Source organism: Pimephales promelas, chromosome 2 (assembly GCF_988280905.1).
Source record: "Pimephales promelas chromosome 2, fPimPro1.hap1.1, whole genome shotgun sequence".
In the NCBI taxonomy this organism is placed as follows: Eukaryota; Metazoa; Chordata; class Actinopteri; order Cypriniformes; family Leuciscidae; genus Pimephales; species Pimephales promelas.
This window is the reverse complement of record NC_142770.1, coordinates 33,156,831-33,182,013: the sequence shown is the minus strand read 5'-3', so window position 1 is coordinate 33,182,013 and position 25,183 is coordinate 33,156,831. Positions and strand designations below refer to the sequence as shown.

The window sequence follows — 25,183 nt, the reverse complement described above, 5'->3', positions numbered from 1 at the left end:
GCGCCGCCCTCCCTCCGACCTGTCTGTCTGTTTTTTTAATATATATTATAATTTATCATTTTGAAAAATAATCTTTGTTAATTATATGCTAATAATGGTTTTACTTTGAAAAGTGTTTTGAACTCACCAGAATGATATTTGCATTCACTTTCGTTACTTTTATCATGTTGGTGTAGTAGTATAGCCAATAGGCTGTCTTGTCAGGGCGCCAGTTCGCTCAGCCCCACAGTGCTGGAATTTAAGCCAATGGTTCGCCGGTTGCTATGCAAAAAAGTTTATATTTCGCCAATCAGCGCCGTCAAATTTTATGGTTTGGGGGCGCTGAAAATATCGCCCACAGTATCAGATTAGGGGAGTGCACTGTGCACGCGCACCACGGGACATTTTTTTACCTCAGATGAGAGAAGAATGGCAGCGCCAGTGACGTCGAGTGGAAATAATGTAAAGTTAGTCGCTCTGTCACTCACTCACTCACTCACTCACTCACACACACATCAACACTGTTTCACACACATTTGATATTAAAATAGTTATAGGAATATTAATACCTGTGTGTTTGCTTTGTTTTTGATGTTTTTAAGTTCTGAGATAGATTACTGTGTTTCATACTAGTTAAAATCAACTTTCTTCTCATACTTGGGTGTTACAATCAAGAATGTTGTCCCACCCTCTCTTTCAGAGCCTTTTCTCTCTCTCTTTCTCTAGTATCAACACATTGTTATCCATTATCCAATTGTCAATTTGTCAAAAATATGTAGTCTACAGCTGGGGGTTGATTAAACTAGATTGTTGTATTACCTATTATTTTTTTTGTATTACCTATAGGTATTATAATTATTATTATATTATAATTTATCAATATTATGCGTTTGCACTTTTTCTGTCAGCACACAGAGCATAATAAACATGCAACTTGTTCATTATCATTAACTGTCAAACTGTTGTTATTATTATTATTGTATTATTTGACCATTGGTATTGACTGGTTTAAGTTATTTTATTGGTATAGGTAAGGGCATGGCCTAAGGCCTAAAATGCACCAGAATGCAGGAAATCACATCTACTAATTTCAAAATTTTCTGATTTTGAATTTTCTGGAAAATTTTCTCCCAGACCCCCCTCTTATTCAGCCCCCCCTACAATAATTTTCACCAGCCGCCACTGACATATACATATCTATCTATCTATCTATCTATCTATATATATATATATATATATATATATATAACCATTATGATACATTCAAAACATGTACTTTTGTTAAAATATCAATAAATAAATTATATTGTTTAACACTTTACTATACATACATATGAAATATAATAATATTGTTTATATTATTTATTAACAGGATACAGAACAATCATAAGATTATGTTATAGTACATATTATTTAATATTGTTTAACACTGTACAAAACTATAAAACACACATAAGTATATACATATATACATAATAAGGGTCTATATATATATATATATATATATATATGTGCAGAAGTCTTAGGCACACTATAGTATTTTCGCCTCAAAGAAATGGTTTTAAGCCAGTTATTTATATATTTTGTTGTAGTGTCTCAGTAGGAAATATCAGTTTACATTTCCAGACATTAATTGTGCCATTAATTGTAATAATCCAGTGAAATTTTTGAATGCACAAGGATTCTGACAACAGCCAATGCTCCACACAGAGGTCGGATCTCACCATCATCGAGTGCATATGAAATTATATGAAGAAACAGAAAAAACAGAGACTAAGACCAGAAGAACTGCAGCAACATCTCGAAGGTAGTGCCTGCCTGCAAAGCTAGAGTACTGTGAAAAAACACTTGTGTAAAAACGCTGTAAATGAGAATATTTCCAAAAATAATGTCATAATCATAAATAGATTTTATTTATCAATTCACTTTAATAGTTAACTATTATTAACTGTTATTAATCAAATCAATAGGTGTTTAGTACCCTTTACGAGATCAAACAGATCTCATTCTCCATTGACTACCATAGTATGTATTTTTTCCTACTATGGTAGTCAATGGGGAATGAGATCTGTTAGATTAAAACATTCTTCCAAATATCTTCCTTTGTGTTCAGCAAAACAAATAACATCATGAGGGTGAGTAAATAATGACAGAATTTTCATTTTTGGGTGAACTAACCCTTTAAGTTCTAAGGATGCTGGATTACTTCTGCCGATCGTAGAGTCCAATGCTATACTGAGAATTTATACTAGATTTTATTCTCTATGGTTATACTAAAGAAATGTTAATCACAAAAACAGACACCCCTCATTGTGTTTATGCTTCTTTTTTAAATTATATTAAATAAGTATAACTATATATAAAATTACATCTAGACATATTAAATTTCGTTTCAAAGACGGGAGGACAGTAAATTCTTCCACAGTAAGATTCTGCCACAATCTCGTTTTCCTCCGCTTTAAATCTCCCCAACCGGAAACCGAAGAGCAAACTTGCGTCAAATGCAGAACTTATGCGTGCATGTAGCCCATTTTTATGACTATGACCATTATAACATGATATTTGCTGTCTATTATTTAGCTGATTATTTAGCCTACAGGCTTATCAAGGACAATCTCACTGAAAAAAAAACCTGGGGTTAAGTATGAGACTTCTTTCAAAAGCATAAATCCTATAGAACCAACTTTTGAACAGTAGTGCACAGTATGTTTGAGGTTTTGCTTACTAGTAGAGTTCATAGCTGTGGAGGGGGTTCAGCAGGACACCAGCATGATCTCCTCTCCACCAGTAAGCTGGTGTGTGGCGAGCGTTCTGGCGCAATATAGGTGCCGTCGCATCATCCAGGTGGATGCTGCACATTGGTGGTGGTTGAGGAGATTCCCCCTTCTATGTGAAGCGTTTTGAGTGTCTAGAAAGGCGCTATATAAATGTAATGAATTATTATTATTTATGATGATCTTAGAAAATAACGTGTCACAGAGCCATCAATGTTACATAGGATTTACAATAGAACATAGGGTTTATTACAAGGAAGCAAGCTAACTTTAGAGCAGAAATGAAATGCAGAAAAGAGAAAGTATACATATATATTATGAAATAAATGCATGACATTACTATCATGATTAAACAGAATCCTCCTTATATTGTGGAGGTTTTTTTCTCGTGAAATCACCTTTTTTTAATATGTATAACGTTAAGTGACGTCACTGATTAATAACATCGTATTTTTGGCTAAATAAATTAGCTTACTTCCAATCACCCATTGATAAATTACCAGCAACACAAAACTATCAAAAATTGTTCTCTACATGGGGTTAAAAATCCAAAATATAAGAGCTTTAGTGTAACGTAACTTAACGTTAACTTACCTCTTCTGAAAACGGTTGGGATGCTAACGGACTTTTTCGAAGACACAAAACCATTTAAGGTAAATATTCAACAGAAACGTATCAATTACACGTAAGAGAGGTGTCATTAACGTTTGTATGTATTATTTGTGTGATTGTGTTAACTTAACTTACCTGAAAGCAGTGAAAACAGCGAGAGACGCTAGTTTTGCTGTGTACCAGTCGATGACGTTTTCTGTTTCCATCTGCTCGCGCAACGCGCGCGCTCCTGTCTTTGAATGCGACTCGAATGTTTACGCGCACGCGCATCAAAACACAAGGCACGCACGCAGCATTTAAATATACATCTAGAATTATAACATAACTTAATTTATTAACAAAAAATAATTATATAACAAAAATAATGAATGAAATAATGAGAGAAAATAATGTTTCTTCTGTAGGCCTATTAGAAAAATAAATATATAAATGATAATACTATAGAAATGCCTCCAAATAGCTCTCACAAACTTATAAAAACGAATTAACAAAATATATTTAAATCTTTAGTGTTCTTCCTCTTTATCCTATTTTTCGTCCTCATCCTCAATTGTTTGTCCATCTATATTTTGCTGTAGAGCAGTTTTTTGAAAACCAGGACATGTTTTATGCACTTTATAAAAATAAAAAAAAAACAGCCAGGACGGCCAGGACCGGACGCGGAAGACATGTCGGGAAAACAGGACTGTTGGTCACCCTACCAAAGTCATACAATGACCAAGTAATGCAGTCTTTAAAAAAAAAAAAAAATTAAACTTACTCCAGTAACTTGAGCGCTTCACACATCCATTTTAAATAAATAAAATAGGAGTCCATTTCATTCAAATGTACAAATGCACACACATTTACGCTATATCTATAGCTAATAATTCATACAATCGGCATGCCGACGGTGTGCCGCCGGAGGACCAACCGCGGCAAACCGCTGGTGGCGTGCCACCCAAAAAAAGCTGGCAGACCGACCGCATTTTCATATTGGTCGGCTTGCCGAAGGTGTGCCGCCGGAGGTCCGACCGTGTCAAGACGCTGACTTCGTGCCACCCAAAAAACGCTGGCGGTCCGCCAGGTCATTGTAAGCTGGGCTAGATCGCCTGTTATTTAACTAACAAATGAAACGAATGCTGTTAACTGGAGATGTTTTATTTGTATTGGTACATGTGCCGCGAGATGTTTGAAAAGTGGGGACAATAGACCCTGGCTAAAAGTGGTGGGATGTCCCACCCGCAAATTACGCCTATGCCTGACATACAACCTGATGAACATTGGTTTTGATGAGAGTGAGTGCTTTGAAACTTTTTATGATTTATAAAATAATTATTCTCTTCTCTCTTTTTCAGCTTCTTCGATTACCATCTGCTTGCTGTAAGTCATACATTACCACCATTACGAAAAGAAATATACTTCAAGTTCATTTTATGAAGTAGGCTACTATAAATGTTCAAGTATATTTAAACAATATAGAACTAACTGTAATAAAAGTAATTTCAAGTCTCTCAATCAACAAGTATATAGGACAAAAATACCAGTGCAATTTGAAGTAGCCTATATTTCTGAGAAGTACATAAAAAGTAGACAAACTAATAGCACATCTAAATAAACTTTTTGTAAGGGCAGTCACATCTGAGCTTTGCCATATTAATTATGTTCTGATTAGTCTGTAACCATTAAGGAAACATTGTAACTCATATAGCACGTAGGATTATTAATGACCCCTCTCACGTTCTGTTTTCGGAGTTTGAATGGCTACCCTTGGGAAGTAGACTCCGTTGTCCGCTTTGTCGGACACAGAGGAGGAAAGTAACCTTTATCCCGAGGGCCGTCCAGCTTATGAACTTGAACTTTAATAGGAGTTAATGATTTCTTCAGGTTTTAGTCTTTTAATGATATGTGATGTGTAGTGCTGGTTGTGCAATGTGTTTATGTAAGCTACTGTAATGTGCCTTCAAATTTCCCCCTGGGGACAAATAAAGTGCTTGAATGAATAGAGGCCCATCACACATATGTTAAAGGGTTAGTTCACCCAAAAATGAAAATTCTGTCAGTATTTACTCACCCCTCATGTTGTTCCAACCCCGTAAGACCTTCGTTCATCTTCGGAACACAAATTAAGATATTTAAAGGGTTAGTTCACCCAAAAATGAAAATTAAGTCATTAATTACTCACCCCCATGCTGTACCAACCCCGTAAGACCTTCGTTCGTCTTCGGAACACAAATGAAGATATTTTTGATTAAATTTGAGAGCTGTATAACTACCACATTGGCTCCTAAGGGACTGGCTCTTGACGGCCCAGAAAGTCAACGAAGAAAATGTTTAAATATCCCAAGTGACTACCGTGGCTCAACTATATGTTTATCAAGCGACGCGAATACTTTTTGTGCGAAAAAACAAACAAAAATAACGCGTTTATTCGACTATTTCTTTTCTTCCTTGTAGGCCAGAAACGAGATTTCCTTAGATTTCCACGACGCATGCGCGAGAATTGCTATGTGAAGTAGTGTAAAGCAGATCGCAATTCTCGCGCATGCGTCGTGGAAATCTAAGGAAGTCTCGTTCTGGCCTACAAGGAAGAAAAGAAATAGTCGAATAAACGTGTTATTTTTGTTTGTTTTTTCGCACAAAAAGTATTCTCGTCGCTTGATAAACATATAGTTGAGCCACGGTAGTCACATGGGATATTTAAACATTTTCTTCATTGACTTTCTGGGCCGTCAAGAGGCAGTCCCTTAGGCAGCCAATGTGGTAGTTATACAGCTCTCAAATTTAATCAAAAATATCTTCATTTGTGTTCCGAAGACGAACGAAGGTCTTACGGGGTTGGTACAGCATGGGGGTGAGTAATTAATGACTTAATTTTCATTTTTGGGTGAACTAACCCCTTAAGATATTAAGATCGCTCCTGCATACAGTCCATAGGCTTCTTGAGGGACTGGCTCTTGCTGTCCCCGAAAAGTCATTAAAGACATCGTTAAAATAGTCCAAGTGACTACAGGGGCTCAATCTTAAGTTTATCAAACGACGAGAACACTTTTGTGCACAAAAAAACAACAAAAATAACGACTTTATTTCAACTATTCACTTCCTTCTCCATGAGCCTGTAAGTCAGTTAACGTAGTGTGATTGCGTAGAGCTACGTCACACGTAGGCTCACTATTGGCCGACGCTGGTCATGTGTGTGTGATGCGTGTGACGTACAATAACAGAAGCTTACGCTATTAAACTAGTAACCTGACTCGCGCAGAGGGAGAAATAAACGAATAGTTGAAATAAAGTCGTTATTTTTGTTGTTTTTTTGTGCACAAAAGTGTTCTCGTCCTTTGATAAACTTAAGATTGAGCCCCTGTAGTCACTTGGACTATTTTAACGATGTCTTTAATGACTTTTCGAGGACAGCAAGAGCCAGTCCCTCAAGAAGCCTATGGACTAGTATACAGGAGCGATCTTAATATCTTAAATATCTTAATTTGTGTTCCGAAGATGAACGAAGGTCTTACGGGGTTGGAACAACATGAGGGTGAATAAATACTGACAGAATTTTCATTTTTGGGTGAACTAACCCTTTAATTGTTTTTCTCTTTTTCTTTTCTTTTTGCACATGTGTCCACAGCAGCCCGATACTGTACACCCCAAAAGTTCTTTTAAGAACTAAGACAGTCAGCTGTTTTTGGTTTTGTAAGTACATGTTTTGACTAACTAACAAACAAGTTTTCAGTATTTATTGCCAGAAGTGCAGCACGCCTGCAACATGAAACTTAAGGACTGTTGCCAGGTTTAACTAATAACTTATAGAGGCCCATCACACATATTCAGCCTTGTTAATTGTTTTTTTCTTTTTCTTTTCTTTTTGCACATGTGTCCACAGCAGCCCGATACTGTACACCCCAAAAGTTCTTTTAAGAACTAAGACAGTCAGCTGTTTTTGGTTTTGTAAGTACATGTTTTGACTAACTAACAAACAAGTTTTCAGTATTTATTGCCATAGTGCAGCACACCTGCAACATGAAACTTAAATACTGTTGCCAGGTTTAACTAATATCTTTTTTTTAATGTCTTTGTTTTATTAGATTTTGGATTGCCTTCCTCTGGCTTCGTCAGTTTTAATTTCAAGGTAAGTAATTACTAAACCATCATTTCTAATACAAGGTACACCATTACTAATTCCACCCTAACCAACTCATGCGTATCTATGCACGTGAAAACTCAGTTTAGCGTATAAATTGCACAATAAACACACTGCGTGCTATAAAGACGCATTTAGTGTGATCAGGTTAAGTGCAATTTGAAGTATATTTCCTAGAAGAAGTACATAAAAAGTAGACTAAAAGTATACTTTCTTATTTTAAGTTTAAAAGAAGTATACTAATAGCATATCTAAATAAACTTTTCGTAAGGGCAGTCACATCTCAGCTTTGCCATATTAATTACATTCTGATTAGTCTGTAACCATTAAGGAAACATTGTAACTCATATAGAGGCCCATCACACATATTCAGCCTTGTTAATTGTTTTTTTCTTTTTCCTTTTCTTTTTGCACATGTGTCCACAGCAGCCCGATACTGTACACCCCAAAAGTTCTTTTAAGAACTAAGACAGTCAGCTGTTTTTGGTTTTGTAAGTACATGTTTTGACTAACTAACAAACAAGTTTTCAGTATTTATTGCCATAGTGCAGCACACCTGCAACATGAAACTTAAATACTGTTGCCAGGTTTAACTAATATCTTTTTTTTAATGTCTTTGTTTTATTAGATTTTGGATTGCCTTCCTCTGGCTTCGTCAGTTTTAATTTCAAGGTAAGTAATTACTAAACCATCATTTCTAATACAAGGTACACCATTACTAATTCCACCCTAACCAACTCATGCGTATCTATGCACGTGAAAACTCAGTTTAGCGTATAAATTGCACAATAAACACACTGCGTGCTATAAAGACGCATTTAGTGTGATCAGGTTAAGTGCAATTTGAAGTATATTTCCTAGAAGAAGTACATAAAAAGTAGACTAAAAGTATACTTTCTTATTTTAAGTTTAAAAGAAGTATACTAATAGCATATCTAAATAAACTTTTCGTAAGGGCAGTCACATCTCAGCTTTGCCATATTAATTACATTCTGATTAGTCTGTAACCATTAAGGAAACATTGTAACTCATATAGAGGCCCATCACACATATTCAGCCTTGTTAATTGTTTTTTTCTTTTTCCTTTTCTTTTTGCACATGTGTCCACAGCAGCCCGATACTGTACACCCCAAAAGTTCTTTTAAGAACTAAGACAGTCAGCTGTTTTTGGTTTTGTAAGTACATGTTTTGACTAACAAACAAGTTTTCAGTATTTATTGCCAGAAGTGCAGCACACCTGCAACATGAAACTTAAGGACTGTTGCCAGGTTTAACTAATATCTTTTTTTTTTTAAAATTTCTTTGTTTTATTAGATTTTGGATTGCCTTCCTCTGGCTTCGTCAGTTTTAATTTCAAGGTAAGTAATATTACTGCTCCTTAATGTGTTGTCATGTTGTAGCCTATATTTTATTATATTTTATATAAAAAATTAAGAGAACACTGCAAAGTTATAAAGTTAGTTATTAATATGTTTGTTTTATTCCAAGCTACTGAAAACATTTCTCTACACCCAGTGTTCGAACTAAGTTTATAGCAACATGTCAACTAACTGTCATTAGAGTATTAATAGACTGTCTGCTTAATATTTGCTAACTCTTTATTTTGCTGATCCCCCAACAGACATACTGACTTTAAGTAACTTGGCAACAAGTCAACTTATTATTCTAACCCGAACCCTAACACCTAACCATAACCCAACAGTTAACAGACCCACTCTTCTAATACTAGTTAGTTGACATGTAGTTGAAAAGTTACTTGTAATTAGTAGAATGTTAAAAGAGGACTGTCAAAATGTAACCATTAATCCTAATAAATACTCCTACTCCTACTCTAAACTTATCTCAGAAATGACACATAACAAAACTATGTGGACCTTTTGATTATGTAATGTATTCTCCTTGTACTTAGCATTACAAAATATTTTATGAAAGCAAATATTCTGAATTTAGAATGAACTCAAAATCCAGAAGGCAAAGGTACACAAGGCAATGGAAATGTGCCCGGAAGTCACTAACTGAAAGGATTATTGGAGAACAATCCAAATGCCTTCCGGTAACATCTCCACATGGTGAAGATCAGGTCAATGTGGATGAAATAAATGACAAGGACATCTGGGGTGCTTTTAAATGTGCAGAGACAGGAGTCAGTGAAGAAAAATGCAGTTTAGGACATGATAATGATAATGGGGTCAGTGAAGAAAACTGCAGTTCAGAACATGAGAATGATGATAATGGGGTCAGTGAAGAAAACTGCAGTTCAGAACATGAGAATGAGGATCATGTCTTCAGTGAGGACAACTGCACTTCAGGGTCAGAAGATGCGAATCAAATGCCTCCAGCCTCACTTACAACATTTTTGCAGGGTTGGGCTACAAAACACCTCATTAAACACAATGCCATTGATGACCTTCTGAAGGGACTTAGAAAAAATGGACATCCAGAGCTGCCTTTAACGGCAAGAACCTTGCTGCAAACTCCGAGACACATTGAAACAGTGATGAAGTCAGGGATGGAGTGTGTTCATTTCAACTTGAGAAAAAGCCTTAGCGAGCAGTTACAGCACTACCCAAGGGATGTAACTGACGAAATAACAACACTAGAGTTATCATTCAATATAGATGGACTTCCTGTTTTCAAAAGCAACAAAGCAAATCTATGGCCCATCCTCTGTGCCATTCACCTGACACCTATCAGGGTCTTTCCGGTGACACTGACACTTGGTCCTTCCAAACCAAAAGATTTGGATTTTGTTGAGGAAGCCATTAAAGACATTCAGGATCTCCTGGACAATGGTTTCGAAGGAATACAAATTCAAATTAGATGTATTGTGTGTGACGCACCTGCGAGAGCAATGGTCAAAAAGATAAAACAGTACTCAGGATATTATGGGTGCGATAAATGCACTCAGAAAGGCATGTGGGTTTCTGGAAGAGTAACATATCCAAAGGCAGACAACCTCACGCTACGCACAAATGAGACATACCGTGCTGAAATTGCAAAACAGCAGAAAGATGATGCCATTTCAGTGTCCCCATTCTTGAGGCTCCCTTTGGACATGGTCAACCAATTTCCAATAGACTACATGCACCAAGCATGCCTGGGGGTCACAAAAAAAATGATCACTGAGTGGATGAGAGGAAACCGGAATGTGCGAATGTCAGCTGGACAAATCAATGAAGTGACCCAACGGCTGCTGACACTCAGAAAAGACATTCCCAGTTGTTTTGCTAGAAAACCAAGGGGTCTGGAAGACATAGACAGGTGGAAGGCAACAGAACTGCGGCAGTTTGCCCTGTACACTGGCAAGATTGTACTAAAAGGGATTCTGGCCGACCAGCTGTACGATCATTTTATGACATTCAGTGTTGCCTTGGGTCTTCTTCTTTCACCAAATTTGGCAGTGGACCACAACGACTACAGCAGTCAGCTGATGAAATACTTCGTGGAAAAAACTAAAGAACTGTATGGCGATCATTTCATGGTATACAACATACATTCCATGATACATCTATCAGCAGAGGCCATCAATTTTGGTTGTCTTGATGCTTGCAGCGCTTTCCCATTTGAAAACTTTCTGGGAAAGCTTAAACGACTCGTGAGGTCAGGAAAGAAGCCGCTTATTCAAGTGGCCAAACGTTTGATGGAGATGTCAAATTTTCCACAGACTCAATCCATGGTCACCACAAAGTTCAAAACGACAAGACCAAACAATGCTTTCATTCTCGAGGAGGGGAAGTGTTGTGTGGCCATTGAAGAGAGGGAAGAGATGGATGAGTCAGGCTCTCGAATGTTATTGTGCAAGGTTTTTGAGAGATCTCAACCACTTTTCAAAGACCCATGTGACTCACGGATGATTGGTTGTTTCAAAGTGCAGTCAAGACAATCCAAAATGACACTAATCCCAGAACAGCAGCTAACAAAAAGTGCCATAATGATTGAAGAAAACCTGGAAATATTTTTTTTGGCCATACTGCATACACTTTAACTCTCTTCCCCATCCCACCCCACCTCACCCCACCCCACCCCACCCTACCCCACCTCACCCCACCCCACCCCACCCTAACCCACCTCACCCCACAACCGACGGACTACGCTTCCTCTTGAAATGCCCGGACACTGCTGGGAGAGCTGGAAGATGAGGGTTTGCCTTTTGAACTGTTCACAGTCATTCTTCCATGGGCTGAGGATGGTCTTGCTTTCGTTTCAGGGTGAATATAACAATTTGACTTTGTGACTTTTTTTACCCATGTTACAGCAAAAATGATTTGTGATCAAACACTAATTTACGGGCCCCCTGCAGTACCCCTGACCCCTAGTAGAAGACCCTTGCTGTAGAGTGAACTAGTATAGATAAGGAGCAGTGTTAATTCAGGACCAGAGATTGTGCTGTGCATATTGACAGGCTATGCGTTTGTAATTTAAAAGCATTGTTTTTTTTTTATCTCTCAACAGATGCAGACTTTTGCAGTAGTCGAGTTTGCAGATGATAATGCAGTTGAAATTATTCCAACCACTTGGTTGGAGGAAACAATCAAAGTATGCTTTTATTCACCAAACTTTAAAATAACATTACACTCACTCACACTCATGCTTACAATGTGAAAATCCACAGTGAAATGCTAATTGTATTTATTTATTTTCATTCATTCACTCATTCATTCATTTTAAATAGGGAACATTCTGTTACTGGACCTACACAAACTCGAGGCAGTTGGTAAAAAACAATGCAATTCCCGACAAGCAAAAGTGGAGGCGGTTCTTGCTGAAAAAGATTTGGTTAAGAACAGGTATAGTGATACTATTTCAAGAATCAAGTGTGCTGCCTGACTCATGGAGGGGATGTTAAAACATTTTCAATAATATTATTTGACAAATATTTTACAGACTCTTATGCCAAAGCCTCCCAGAAATGCCAGCTTGTTACCGAAACATCACATATTGAAACGGCAACGGAGGACACAACAAGTAAAAAGAGGCCACATAAAATTCCAAAGAGATTTCAGTCTGAAACAGACATTTCGTCAGATGGTATGTGTTCAAATTGTGTAATATATATATATATATATATATATATATATATATTGTAAGGGATAGGCATATAGCGAGGTGGCTGTTATAGCGAATACAAACCAGACAGGCTGATTATGAACCCGACTCGAAGTGACTAGGTTACCTACCAAATAAATCAATAATTTGACACAAAAGACTGATTTAAAAGATTTATTGATTTAAAAACGATTGTATTGCAAAATAGTATATCTTCAGTTAAGTTATACCTTAAAGGATTAGTTCACTTTTGAAAAAACTTTTGCTGATAATTTACTCACCCCCATGTCATCCAAGATGTCCATGTCTTTCTTTCCTCAGTCGAAAAGAAATGAAGGTTTTTGATGAAAACATTCCAGGATTTTTCTCCATATAATGGACTTCAATGGGAACCGGATGGTTCAGGTCCAAAAGACAGTTAATAACTGTTTCAGATGCAGCTTCAAATGTCTTTAAACGATATCAGACGATGAATAAGGGTCTTATCATGCGAAACGATCGGTTATTTCAAAACTTATTCCAAAAATGTAACTTTTCTAAGGACAAATGCTAGCCTTGTAATATACTGTGAGGCGCGTTTGTAACGTCACGTAATACGTAATTACGTTCAAAAGGTCACGGGCGACGTAGCCGGAAGTACAGAATCAAAATCGTCCGACATCGTTGTTTTTCCTTTTAATTCCTTTTTTTGTAAACGGTGTTTGAGCTAGTTTGCACGTTCAACTTATGCGTTCAACTTGTAAACACTCTGACTCTGTACTTTCAGCTACGTCGCCCGTGACCTTTTGAACGTAATTACGTAATACGTGACGTTGCAAACGCGCCTCACAGAATAGAGCAAGGCTAGCATTTGTCCTTAGAAAAGTTACATTTTTGGAATAAGTTTTGAAATAACGGATCGTTTCGCATGATAAGACCCTTATTCATCGTCTGGTGTCGTTTAAAGACATTTGAAGCTGCATCTGAAACAGTTATTAACCCCTTAACTGTCACCGCCCCTTTTTGAGAATGGGGGTTAAATGCTCTATTCACACTTAAATGGTTGTAATTCAAGAATGCTTTGGAATATATACCCAAGTTTGGTCTTGTTTTAAAGAAAACACTCAGCAGATTATTGCTGAAGTGAAAACACTTCAAAAAATGAAAGTATGAAAAAGCAACGTGATCTCATGAGAATACGTATGTATTTATACGTAAAGTGTCGTTCTATCATACGTATATATAATTACGTTTTATATGCGCAGAAACGTATAATACTGACGTATTTACAGTACTAAAACGTAAAATATTTACGTATTGACAGCACAAAAACGTAATTTATTTACGTATGAACAAATCCACCGAAGTACACATTGTACGTATCACAATTTATGCATATTAATATCGTAGCAGCATTATGTTTTGACTCTGTTGCATTCCACTGTCTTATTAATGCTCATAATACTCATAAATATGAACATTTTGCTCGTTTCGCCTGCATGTTGTTAAACAATACACTATAAAACCTTAAAAATAACGTTAGCTACTCGTTCAACCATTTTGTAATAGTTTATTTACCTTGAGACACATAAAGCGTTTTCTCCTATAAAACACAACAAAAAATCACAAAAGACATCAATTTGATTAGTTTGATGTAATCCAAATCTTTAGAATCCATAGTTGTTTGTAAGAAACAACTCCTAATTCAGCCTCTTATCCAGTCGTGATCTCTCCATTCTCAGCAGCGACCGTCAAACCCCGCGCTGATGAATTCAAATTCAAAAATTGCGCCCTTGAGAAGCGATACGTCATGTTTTACGGCAGTGATATCAAACGTTCATTGGCTCTTCCCTGCTTCGTCACAGTTTGCGACATGAAGGACTGTGCCGGTTGGTTAGTTTAGTTCATTTGAATTTTGAAATGGAGAAGCGCGAACCGAAGCCGGATTAACATTTTCATTATTTAATTTCTGCTCTGCTGTACTTCATACAAAACTATTACAATACTGCCAGAGACAGAGAGAAGACTGCGACTGCAACGCTTCATCATGTGAACGGCTTTTGGTATCGGTTTTGACATTTTTGCAATAAATAAATTATTGTGATTATACTTGTCTGTTAGTTATGTTTTTCTTAATAATTGTAGTTTGTTACGTAGTTTTAAGGAATTGTTATGGGTAACGTTAGGTTTAGGGGTAGGATTGGTGGCTCAAAATATATTTTAATGTTATATTGTTAATAAAACTACCCTTTCCCAACACCTGTCCGTTACGTTTTATCCTTTTTTATATTAAGTATAAAATGGGTATGTTTAGGTTTGGGATTAGGGTTACGGGATCTTACATTTATGTATAAAATGGTAAAAAGGGAAATTATACAGATATCTTTATGATATAGAATATGCGTAAATAGTTTACGTTTTGTAGCTGTAAAAACGTAATAATGTTACGTTTAAATGTTGCAGATACGTCTATATTATACGTTTCAGCACCTATCCAAACGTACTAAAAAGTACGTTTTTTATCTTTGCAAAAACGTAAAATACCTACGTATTAACAATGAGACCAGGCTGGAAAAAGTTATGGAAGTTTTAATTCACAGTAAATCAAATATACTGTACTATATATTTTTTATTTTATATAAAATATATATTTTACAAAATATGTTTTACTCTAAAATTACTATAAAATCAAAGCCATAAATCTAACCAAGTTATGTTCCAAATTTGAAGTTGATATCACAAAAATTGAAGTTCCCATGAGATTTTGTTTAGGCGTAGTACCAAAAATTGCCACCGGGTGCCATTGAATTCCATTGAATTTAGTTGTGTACATTCTGCCTTAACAAATTAATACATTTATGTCCAAATATCAATTTTGTCACAAAATTTGGAACCTTGAGACTCAGACCTTTCTGACAATATGTGTTTTGTCAAGATTAGAAAAAAATTTGTTCATAAATTATGAAATATAATGATACCCAAAAGGGGAGGAGCCTGATAAAATAAGTACCGTTTCTATGGTAGCGCAACGTTCAATTATAAAACGGTTTTCACAGGATGAATTCTGAGTTTATAAGCTTTCAAATGATACCTAATTTATGATAACTACTAAAATATGTGATATAATAAAAAAAGCGATAAAAAATATTATTATATTTTAGAGGATAATATATACATATATATTATAATTTTTAGAGGATAATGTTATACTATACTTTTTATTTTTTATTGAAAAATACTAGAATATATGTTTTATTATGAATTTTTAGCATAAAAACAGAAGTTTCAATGATTAAAAGTGGGTGCATCAACTTTTTGTGACAAAGGTCAGACCTCATGTTATGATGCAGATTTTTTGAGGTACACTCTTGTCATAAATTCATTAATTACTCTTACTACATAATTTGTAACACAAAACAGGGGTAGAATATTTATTTAGAAGTCTTAGACCTTTCCAACAATATATAATTTGTCATAATTAGATTAGGATTTAATAGAAATATATTGAAGTAAAGTTAGGCGTCCCGGTACCGGGACGGTGACAGTTAAGGGGTTAACTGTCTTTTGATACTTGAACCATCCGGTTCCCATTGAAGTCCATTATATGGAGAAAAATCCTGGAATGTTTTCATCAAAAACCTAAATTTCTTTTCGACTGAGGAAAGAAAGACATGGACATCTTGGATGACATGGGGGTGAGTAAATTATCAGCAAAAGTTTTTTCAAAAGTGAACTAATCCTTTAAGTGTCTTCGTATAGAATTTAGTAAGTTGGATTATTTATCTTACACATTTTTGCATTATTATTATAACTATAGTCAAACTTCAGTATAGATAAGTATTTTTGTTACACACTTGTAAGATTAAAATGTAATTAAAATGTAAAAAAAAGAAAAGAAAAAAAGAATGCTTTATCTCAGCTGAATCCAGTTGCCCTTAAGCATCTGGGGGCTGTTTCAATAACTAATATGGGGCCCTACCCACAAAAAAAAATGCAGAAAAGGCAAGGATTCCTGTTGGTTTGCATCAATTGAATATTTTATTATGTGCTATATTTGATAAGTGGATAATAGATAAAAATATATCCCAGTTGGGTCCGTCACTTATTTGGTTCCCCGGAAACATTTCCGTTGTGGTCTGTGTTACTTGCAGCGTGTTTCTGTATTTGGTGGTGTTGTGAGGTTTTGCAGCGCGTTTTGTGTATTTTGTTGTGTTGTGAGTACTTGGAGCACACATGTGTTGTGGAACTGATGAAGATGTTTTTCTTAATTTTCAGATGTTTTTTTGTATTTGCATGCGTCTTCTCTAGGTTGCAACAGGTTGAACTCTCTCGGCCACCGTAGTTGGGGAGAATATTGAACATGCGCAAAAGAGTGGTGACGTGCGTTAATGTGAACGCCCCCTCATCAGCGCTCTGCTGGCGCCGGCTCCGAGTCAAATGAAATACAATAAACGTACAAATAGATATTACAGATTAAAAAACGATCGGAAATGTCGTCCAATTTTCTAATACTATTATTTGATGACAACAATTACATTTGGAGAACAAAATACAGCCATTTCTGTTTTTTTCTTTTGAACAAAGAAAACAAGCTGCACCCTTTTTTAAATTTCATCTTTCATTCCGAAATAGAATAATGAATGAACGAAAAAGTACACGGACCCTATGTTGAGCGTATTTTCATTTCGCAATTTCAATTTGCGCAAATTGAAGGGTAATGGCAGCGGTCTGTTATCAAGAAATAACGCTTTCTGCATTGGAATTCTACCAAGCCATGTAAGATATATATATATATATATATATATATATATATATGTATATATATATATATATATATATATATATATATATTTATATACTGTATATACTGTGCAAAAGAACTGGCTTAAATCCATTAGGGTCGAAATACTAAGGTGCCTATAGACTCTTGCACACAGTGTTGAGGTCTATGTGCATTCTGACTTATCTTTGCTCGGCTGGTCTTCTTGCCCATCCTTTTTTTTTTCTTAAGTTTTTTCAGCCAATTTAATGATTCGCTGAATCAGAAATCTGTCGTTGCCCCTGAATATATTGGTTGAACTTGGGATTTCAGATTGGTTAAGGGAGTAGTTCACTTAAAAAAAAAAAAAAAAAAAAAACTTTTGCCGATAATTTACCAACACAGTCTCATGAAAGTGCGTATCTTTACCTCGAATGTCATTTCTCGTGGCATTTATACGCCAAAAATGTTGTTTTGCGTGCATTTGCTATACGCACTGAAAAGCCCTTGGTTAGGGGGGAGGGGTGGGGAGTTCGTGCGTATTACAAAGTGCGTAGGCTATACGAACTTTCATGAGATCGGGCTCTATTTTACTCACCCCCATGTCATCCAAGATGTCCATGTCATTCTTTCTTCAGTCGAAAAGAAATTAAGGTTTTTGATGAAAACATTCCAGGATATTCTCCATATAATGGACTTCAATGGGAACCAAACGGTTCACGGTCCAAAAGACAGTTTCAGTGCAAACTGTTCAAAGGGCTTTAAACGATTCCAGACGATGAATAAGGGTCTTATCAAGCGAAACGATTGATCATTCAATAAATAAATAAATAAAGTTTTATAAGCACAAACGCTCGTCTTGCTCTGTTCTGTGATGCACGTTAATGACTCTCCTGTTCGAACTCGTTTAGCAAAATTAACAAATCTTTTTTCGTGTCATTTGGTTCATTCAACGAACAAAATGAACGAGTTGACTCTGGAAAAGATTCGTTCATTTTGATGAACGAGTTCGAACAGGAGAGTCACGAACGTGCATCGCAGTACAGAGCAAGACAAGCGTTTGTGCTTATAAAACTAAAACTTTTTTTATTTATTTATTAAATGAGCGATCGTTTCGCTTGATAAGATGGACATTTTGGATGACATGGGGGTGAGTAAATTATCAGCAAAAGTTTTTTTTTTTTTTTTTTCAAAAGTGAACTACTCCTTTAAAGGTGGCATATGTAATAATTGAGGTAACAATATACGAAAAATGAGCTACACGCATCAAAAGAATGAGAAGAAATAAGTGCAAAGATGTCATTAAAAAACTGACAAGTTACAGTGCTGCCGAGATATTAACCTGAATTAGCATGCTATATTACTAGCCCCGGCCCGGCAGGTGTCGTAATACCAGTTCCGGCCATGGGAGGCGGTATGCGGACGGGCAACGTTAGCACCAGCCAAACTGCAATAGACGAGTGAGTCGCGCTCGCGCCGGCTTGTGTGTACTTGAACCTGATGTCAGTCGTGTGGAAATACAGCCAATTACTACATTTCAGTTCAGGGAAGAGTTCAAAAAATGATTGGTCGACATTATGCATAAGGAATACATTTTGGTAAGTTGTAGCATACTGTATCTTTCACCAGTGTTCGTGTTCTTTTTCCAGCTAGTAGAGACGATCGGTTCACGTGCGCTAGGGATCTGTAGTGTAACATGTACAAGCGCCAAAACGGTTTTATTCTTTGAATTGCGTAATATAATTGACAGAATCTGAGAGCTTAACTAACCTGCTTGCTAAGTGTCAATTGCGTGTGTCTCACGGTGAATTCACGGCGCTAGCTTGATCAACATCAGCAAATGACTTAGGTAAAGTTGGTTTTATATTCACACATTCGCACATTCGCGTTAAAGAACTTTTTCAATTAAATAGTCAATGAAGCAATTTTTTTTCAGATTCGAAGCATCTACATGATATTGACAACAAAGATAGTGAACTACAACCTTTTCTACAATCGAACAAAATGGGCAAGTATATTTTTGATGCATGCATAATTTAGCGAATATTCAATGTAGTGTGGTAACCAAGATAGGGACTGTCTAAAAATTTAACATCGTTTTTCATTGTGTGCAAACAGACAATTACATTGTAGCCAACTACAGATGTACCAGAAAATATCTCTCACATTATGTGTTCTAATGCAACAGAATGTCTTTTAGCAACAATAAAACTGCATTATAATGATGGCGTTTAAAAAGGTGTTTAGGAAATAATAAAGAATGAACATGTCGGCTACATGAACTGTAATCTGGTAACAATCCAGACTGTAGAAAGTGGAAAATCATGTGTAATCCCCTGAACATAGTTAATCACTTCATGTTACATCTGTTTAAATTTTTGTTTATCTATTTATTTGAAATCAAAATGAACAAGAACAGTGTTGGTGTTGGTTTTAATAATAACATATGATTTATTTCAATAGGTTTTGAAAGGATGGGCCGACTGTTCCTAAGCAAGTTGGAACGTCTTGTCTGGACCCTAAAGAACATACTACTACAGCCCATGTCTTTCTGTTTTATCCACCTCTGTTGTTCTGTTTTTAAGTGTAATAAAGACTTTACAGTGTGACAGTGTTCTCCAGGCGCTGAATAAAAAGAAAAGCCCAACAGTTTTTTTATTCTTTCCTGTTGTTTAGCATCTTCAGTTAACATTAAACTCTCACAATAACACAATTCGTTTGCATTGATTGATGTTTACAGTCCTGCAGAAATATCACTGTCCATGGTACTGAATCCATCAGATTATTGACAAGTACTCAGAAAGGGAAAGCATGAAAGCAAACATGATGTTGTTTTGGGTGTGAAGGGTGTGGATTTTGGAATAAACTGCTGCTTCATGTATATTTTGACTGATTATAATCAAAGATTTCCTTCTAAATATCACAATGACTTACATAGGCATATTAGATTTTACTTATAGAAGTTACCAGTATGATTACTTAAATGTTTGTTTCATGTTTTTTTGTCTGTATTTGATATCTGAATGTAGTAACAGTGCTTGCTCATTTAGTGGTTCTGTGATCTTTGTAATGGCCTACAAACTCCTGTGAGAGTCTTGAAGCTGACTTCTGTTGTTGAAATTAAAAACTATCTTAAGTAAATCTTTAATTTATTATAATTCTGACTCCTGCTCTTCATTCATCATATCTGGTTCTGGGTCTTTGACTGTGCGCCCCTAACAGGTGAACATTTAAAAAAGTAGTATAACTCCTATGGGGTTCTTCAATAGCACATCTTCCATCAAAAAAATATTACATTATCTAAATATATCTATCACTGTAATGGCAGAAAACAGTAACTTTTCTACTTCATGGATGTATTTAAAGAAGAATGATTTGCTTTAAAAGAACATTGAAACAAAAGTACAGTTTGACAATATATCTCCCTTACTGTTCGTACAATTATCAAATGTTTATTTAAAAAATACTGTAATTCCCCTAAAGTATTCTTTTTTGTGTGTTTCAAAGGCTGTAGTGCTTTCCTAGTGACCACACTGACTCACTACAGGTGAAATTTGGACAATAACTCCCTTACTGTACGTACAATACACGAATAAGTTCAAGAATAAATTACTGTAATCCCCCCTGAAGTATTTTTTCCCGTTTTAAAGGCTGTAGTCCTTTCCTACTGACCACACTGACCTACTACAGGTGAAATTTGGACAATAACCCCTTTACTGTACATACAATAAAAATAATAAGTTCAAGAAAAAATTACTGTAATTCCCCTAAAGTATTTTTTCACGTTCCCAAAGGCTGTAGTCCTTTCCTACTGATCAGACTGACCTACTACAGGTGAAATTTGGACAATAAACCCTTTACTGTATGTACAATAAACTAATAAGTTCAAGAAAAAATTACTGTAATTCCCCTAAAGTACTTTTTCCCGTTTTAAAGGCTGTAGTCCTTTCCTACTGACCACACTGACCTACTACAGGTGAAATTTGGACAATAAACCCTTTACTGTATATACAATAAACTAATAAGTTCAAGAAAAAAAACAGTAATTCCGCTGAACTATTTTTTCCTGTTCCAAGGGCTGTAGTGCTTTCCCAGTGACCACGCTGACGTACTTCAGGTGAAATTTGGACAATAATTCATTTACTGTACGTACAATAAACTAATAAGTTAAAGAAAAAATTTCTGTAATTCCCCTAACGTATTTTTTCCCATTTCAAAGGCTGTAGTCCTTTTCTACTGATCAGACTGACTTACTACAGGTGACATTTGGACAATAACCCCTTTACTGTACGTACAATAAACTAATAAGTTCAAGAAAAAAAAACAGTAATTCCGCTGAACTATTTTTTCCCGTTCCAAGGGCTGTAGTGCTTTCCCAGTGACCAGGCTGACGTACTTCAGGTGAAATTTGGACAATAATTCATTTACTGTACGTACAATAAACTAATAAGTTAAAGAAAAAATTACTGTAATTCCCCTAACGTATTTTTTCCCATTTCAAAGGCTGTAGTCCTTTTCTACTGATCAGACTGACTTACTACAGGTGAAATTTGGACAATAACCGCTTTACTGTACGTACAATAAACTAATAAGTTCAAGAAAAAAAAAACAGTAATTCCGCTGAACTATTTTTTCCTGTTCCAAGGACTGTAGTGCTTTCCCAGTGACCACGCTGACGTACTTCAGGTGAAATTTTGACAATAACTCCTTTACTGTACGTACAATAAACTAATGAGTTCAAGAAAAAATTACAGTAATTCCCCTGAACAATTTTTTCCTGTTCCAAGGGCTGTAGTGCTTTCCCAGTGACCACGCTGACGTACTTCAGGTGAAATTTTGACAATAACTTCTTTACTGTACGTACAATAAACTAATGAGTTCAAGAAAAAATTACAGTAATTCCCCCGAACAATTTTTTTCCTGTTCCAAGGGCTGTAGTGCTTTTCCAGTGACCACGCTGACCTAATTCAGGTGAAATTTTGACAATAACTCCTTTACTGTACGTACAATAAACTAATGAGTTCAAGAAAAAATTACTGTAATTCCCCTGAACAGTTTTTTCCCGTTCCAAGGGCTGTAGTGCTTTCCCAGTGACCCCGCTGACCTAATTCAGGTGAAATTTTGACAATAACTCCTTTACTGTACGTACAATAAACTAATGAGTTCAAGAAAAAATTACAGTAATTCCGCTGAACAATTTTTTCCCGTTCCAAGGGCTGTAGTGCTTTCCCAGTGACCACGCTGACCTAATTCAGGTGAAATTTTGACAATAACTCCTTTACTGTACGTACAATAAACTAATGAGTTCAAGAAAAAATTACAGTAATTCCGCTGAACGATTTTTTCCCGTTCCAAGGGCTGTAGTGCTTTCCCAGTGACCACACTGACCTAATTCAGGTGAAATTTTGACAATAACTCCTTTACTGTACGTACAATAAACTAATGAGTTCAAGAAAAAATTACTGTAATTCCCCTAACGTATTTTTTCCCATTTCAAAGGCTGTAGTCCTTTTCTACCGATCAGACTGACGTACTTCAGGTGAAATTTTGACAATAACTCCTTTACTGTACGTACAATAAACTAATGAGTTCAAGAAAAAATTACAGTAATTCCCCTGAACAATTTTTTCCTGTTCCAAGGGCTGTAGTGCTTTTCCAGTGACCACGCTGACCTAATTCAGGTGAAATTTTGACAATAATTAATTTACTGTACGTACAATAAACTAATGAGTTCAAGAAAAAAATACAGTAATTCCGCTGAACAATTTTTCCCCATTCCAAGGGCTGTAGTGCTTTCCCAGTGACCACGCTGACGTACTTCAGGTGAAATTTTGACAATAATTAATTTACTGTACGTACAATAAACTAATGAGTTCAAGAAAAAATTACTGTATTTCACCGTAAGTATTTTTTCATGTTTCAAAGGCTGTAGTCCTTTCCTACTGACCACACTGACCTACTACAGGTGAAATTTTGACAATAACTCCCTTACTGTATGTACAATTATCAAATGTTTATTAAAAAATTACTGTATTTCTTTAATTCAGTATTGATTAATACATTGATTAAATTTGTCATTAGATATACACTGAAGCAGCACTGGATTCCAGATTGAAATCATTACAATAAGATTGTTGCTTATTTATAACGTTAAAAATACGATTAATCTAAAATCTTTACTGTTTTTAATCAACGAACGAAAGGAGGAGAAAACCGGAATTTTTCACTGAAGGAGAAAACCGGAATTTTAAGTCACCTTTATGGAGATCAGTGTCTGCTTTAGTTGGTCTCTTGACCCCTATATTATTAACTTTAGATTATGTTTGGCTGTACATGAGTTATAACAGCCAGATGATCACATAGAAAAGGTGGAACTGGGGATTGAACCACCAAACTTCCGGTTTGTAGTCAAACTGCATGAACCACTGTTAAATTTACTTTATGGATCACACCAGCACTGCTGTTGTAAAACATACAATTTTAGCCTTTTCAATGAAATTCAAATGATCAAATCAATAAACAAAAAAAATTTCTGGGTGCATTCTGGGTGCCACCAATCAAAATTCATTTATGGCTCCCATCATGCATTGCTGCATGAATAAATAATGAGCTTAAGAGACCTAAAGCAGAATCACAAGGAAAAAAAATCTAAAATTGTAAGCCACCGTTATTGAGATCAGTGTTTGCTTTAGTTGGGCTCTTCACCCTTATATTATTAGCTCTATATTTTAATTTACTGTTGCATCTGAGTAATACCTGTCAGATGAACAAAGATAAACAATTATAAAATGATGTTGGACATATAATGACATTCATCATTTGAAATTTATGTCTGTAATTTATTCTGTTGGTTAGTGTATAACTGAGATTCTGCATAAATATCCAGAATGTTCTCAAAAGTTGTTTTTTTTACAAATTTTTTTTTTCTTTAAAACACACACAGACCTCAAGATTCAGTCAATGCTTCTCAACAACGGTGACGAGTAGAATATTCAATTAGGAAAAGTAAATTACATAGACAATTCAGATCATAATTTATTCAAACCGCAATGCATGATGGGAGACATTAATGAGTTGTGATTGGTGGCAAGAAGGACTATTAATGTCACCACGATTGAGATAGACAGGCTGATTATTGATATCTGTTTCTACATAAAGATCAAGTGATTTGATCAGAATAGTTTTATTAAATATTTTCTGTCATAAGAAAATACAGATATGTTGTATAATCACTAAACTGTTGCTAGCAAGTTAATCCTAACCATCAGAATAACACATTTTTGGAATTTTCAGATCACATCATGATTATGTCAAAACATAACCAACACTATCGGTTCACAGTTTTCTTTGTTCATTTGACTGTTATAAAACAATAACAGCAGCCAAACAAAGTTTAAAGTAAAAGTATAAGTGTCAAGAGCCCAACTAAAGCAAACACTGATCTCCATAACGGTGGCTTACAATTTGTGATTTTCTCCTTCAGTGATTCTGCTTGTTATCATCAGGTGTCTTCAATAATGCTCAATTATCACTCAGTTATTCACTTAATTGTCTCATTAACTTTAACACTGCTTCAGTGTTCATTTAACACTCAGCTCAGAGTTTGATTGGATGGCTTAAAATGACATCCATGATGTTGAAGTTACATGAACAAATTATGTTTGTTTAACAAAACAAAGTTATGTGGAACCATGTGGAACCTGTTTACATGAAAAAGTTAAGCAAAGCCAACAAATCATTTTTTTGAGTGTTGTTAACAGCAGGTGTTCATCACTAATGCTTAATCATCACTTAATAAGTCACTCATAATTTTTAAACTTATTGATTGCAATGTATATCTTCTTTTTGTTTTTTAAAAATCAACTAAGGTAATCAGTGTCCTCAAATGTAATGAGTTAGCTTAACTTAAAGGAT

At 35.6% G+C, this 25,183-nt stretch overlaps 1 protein-coding gene, 1 long non-coding RNA gene and 1 pseudogene across 2 annotated transcripts; 2 read left to right on the top strand and 1 right to left on the bottom strand.

Moving 5' to 3' along the window:
* Positions 1-25,183, bottom strand: part of LOC120474894 (uncharacterized) — a 328,303-nt pseudogene that overhangs the window by 199,685 nt on the left and 103,435 nt on the right.
* LOC148997225 (uncharacterized) lies at positions 9,437-11,470 on the top strand. The gene has a single exon (XM_089132864.1). It carries the CDS (start codon positions 9,437-9,439, stop codon positions 11,468-11,470), a length of 2,034 nt encoding a protein of 677 aa, XP_088988990.1.
* LOC148997224 (uncharacterized) lies at positions 19,112-20,427 on the top strand. The gene is made up of 2 exons (XR_016147108.1): positions 19,112-19,277; positions 19,733-20,427. It is a non-coding gene; the product is annotated as an uncharacterized LOC148997224 (long non-coding RNA).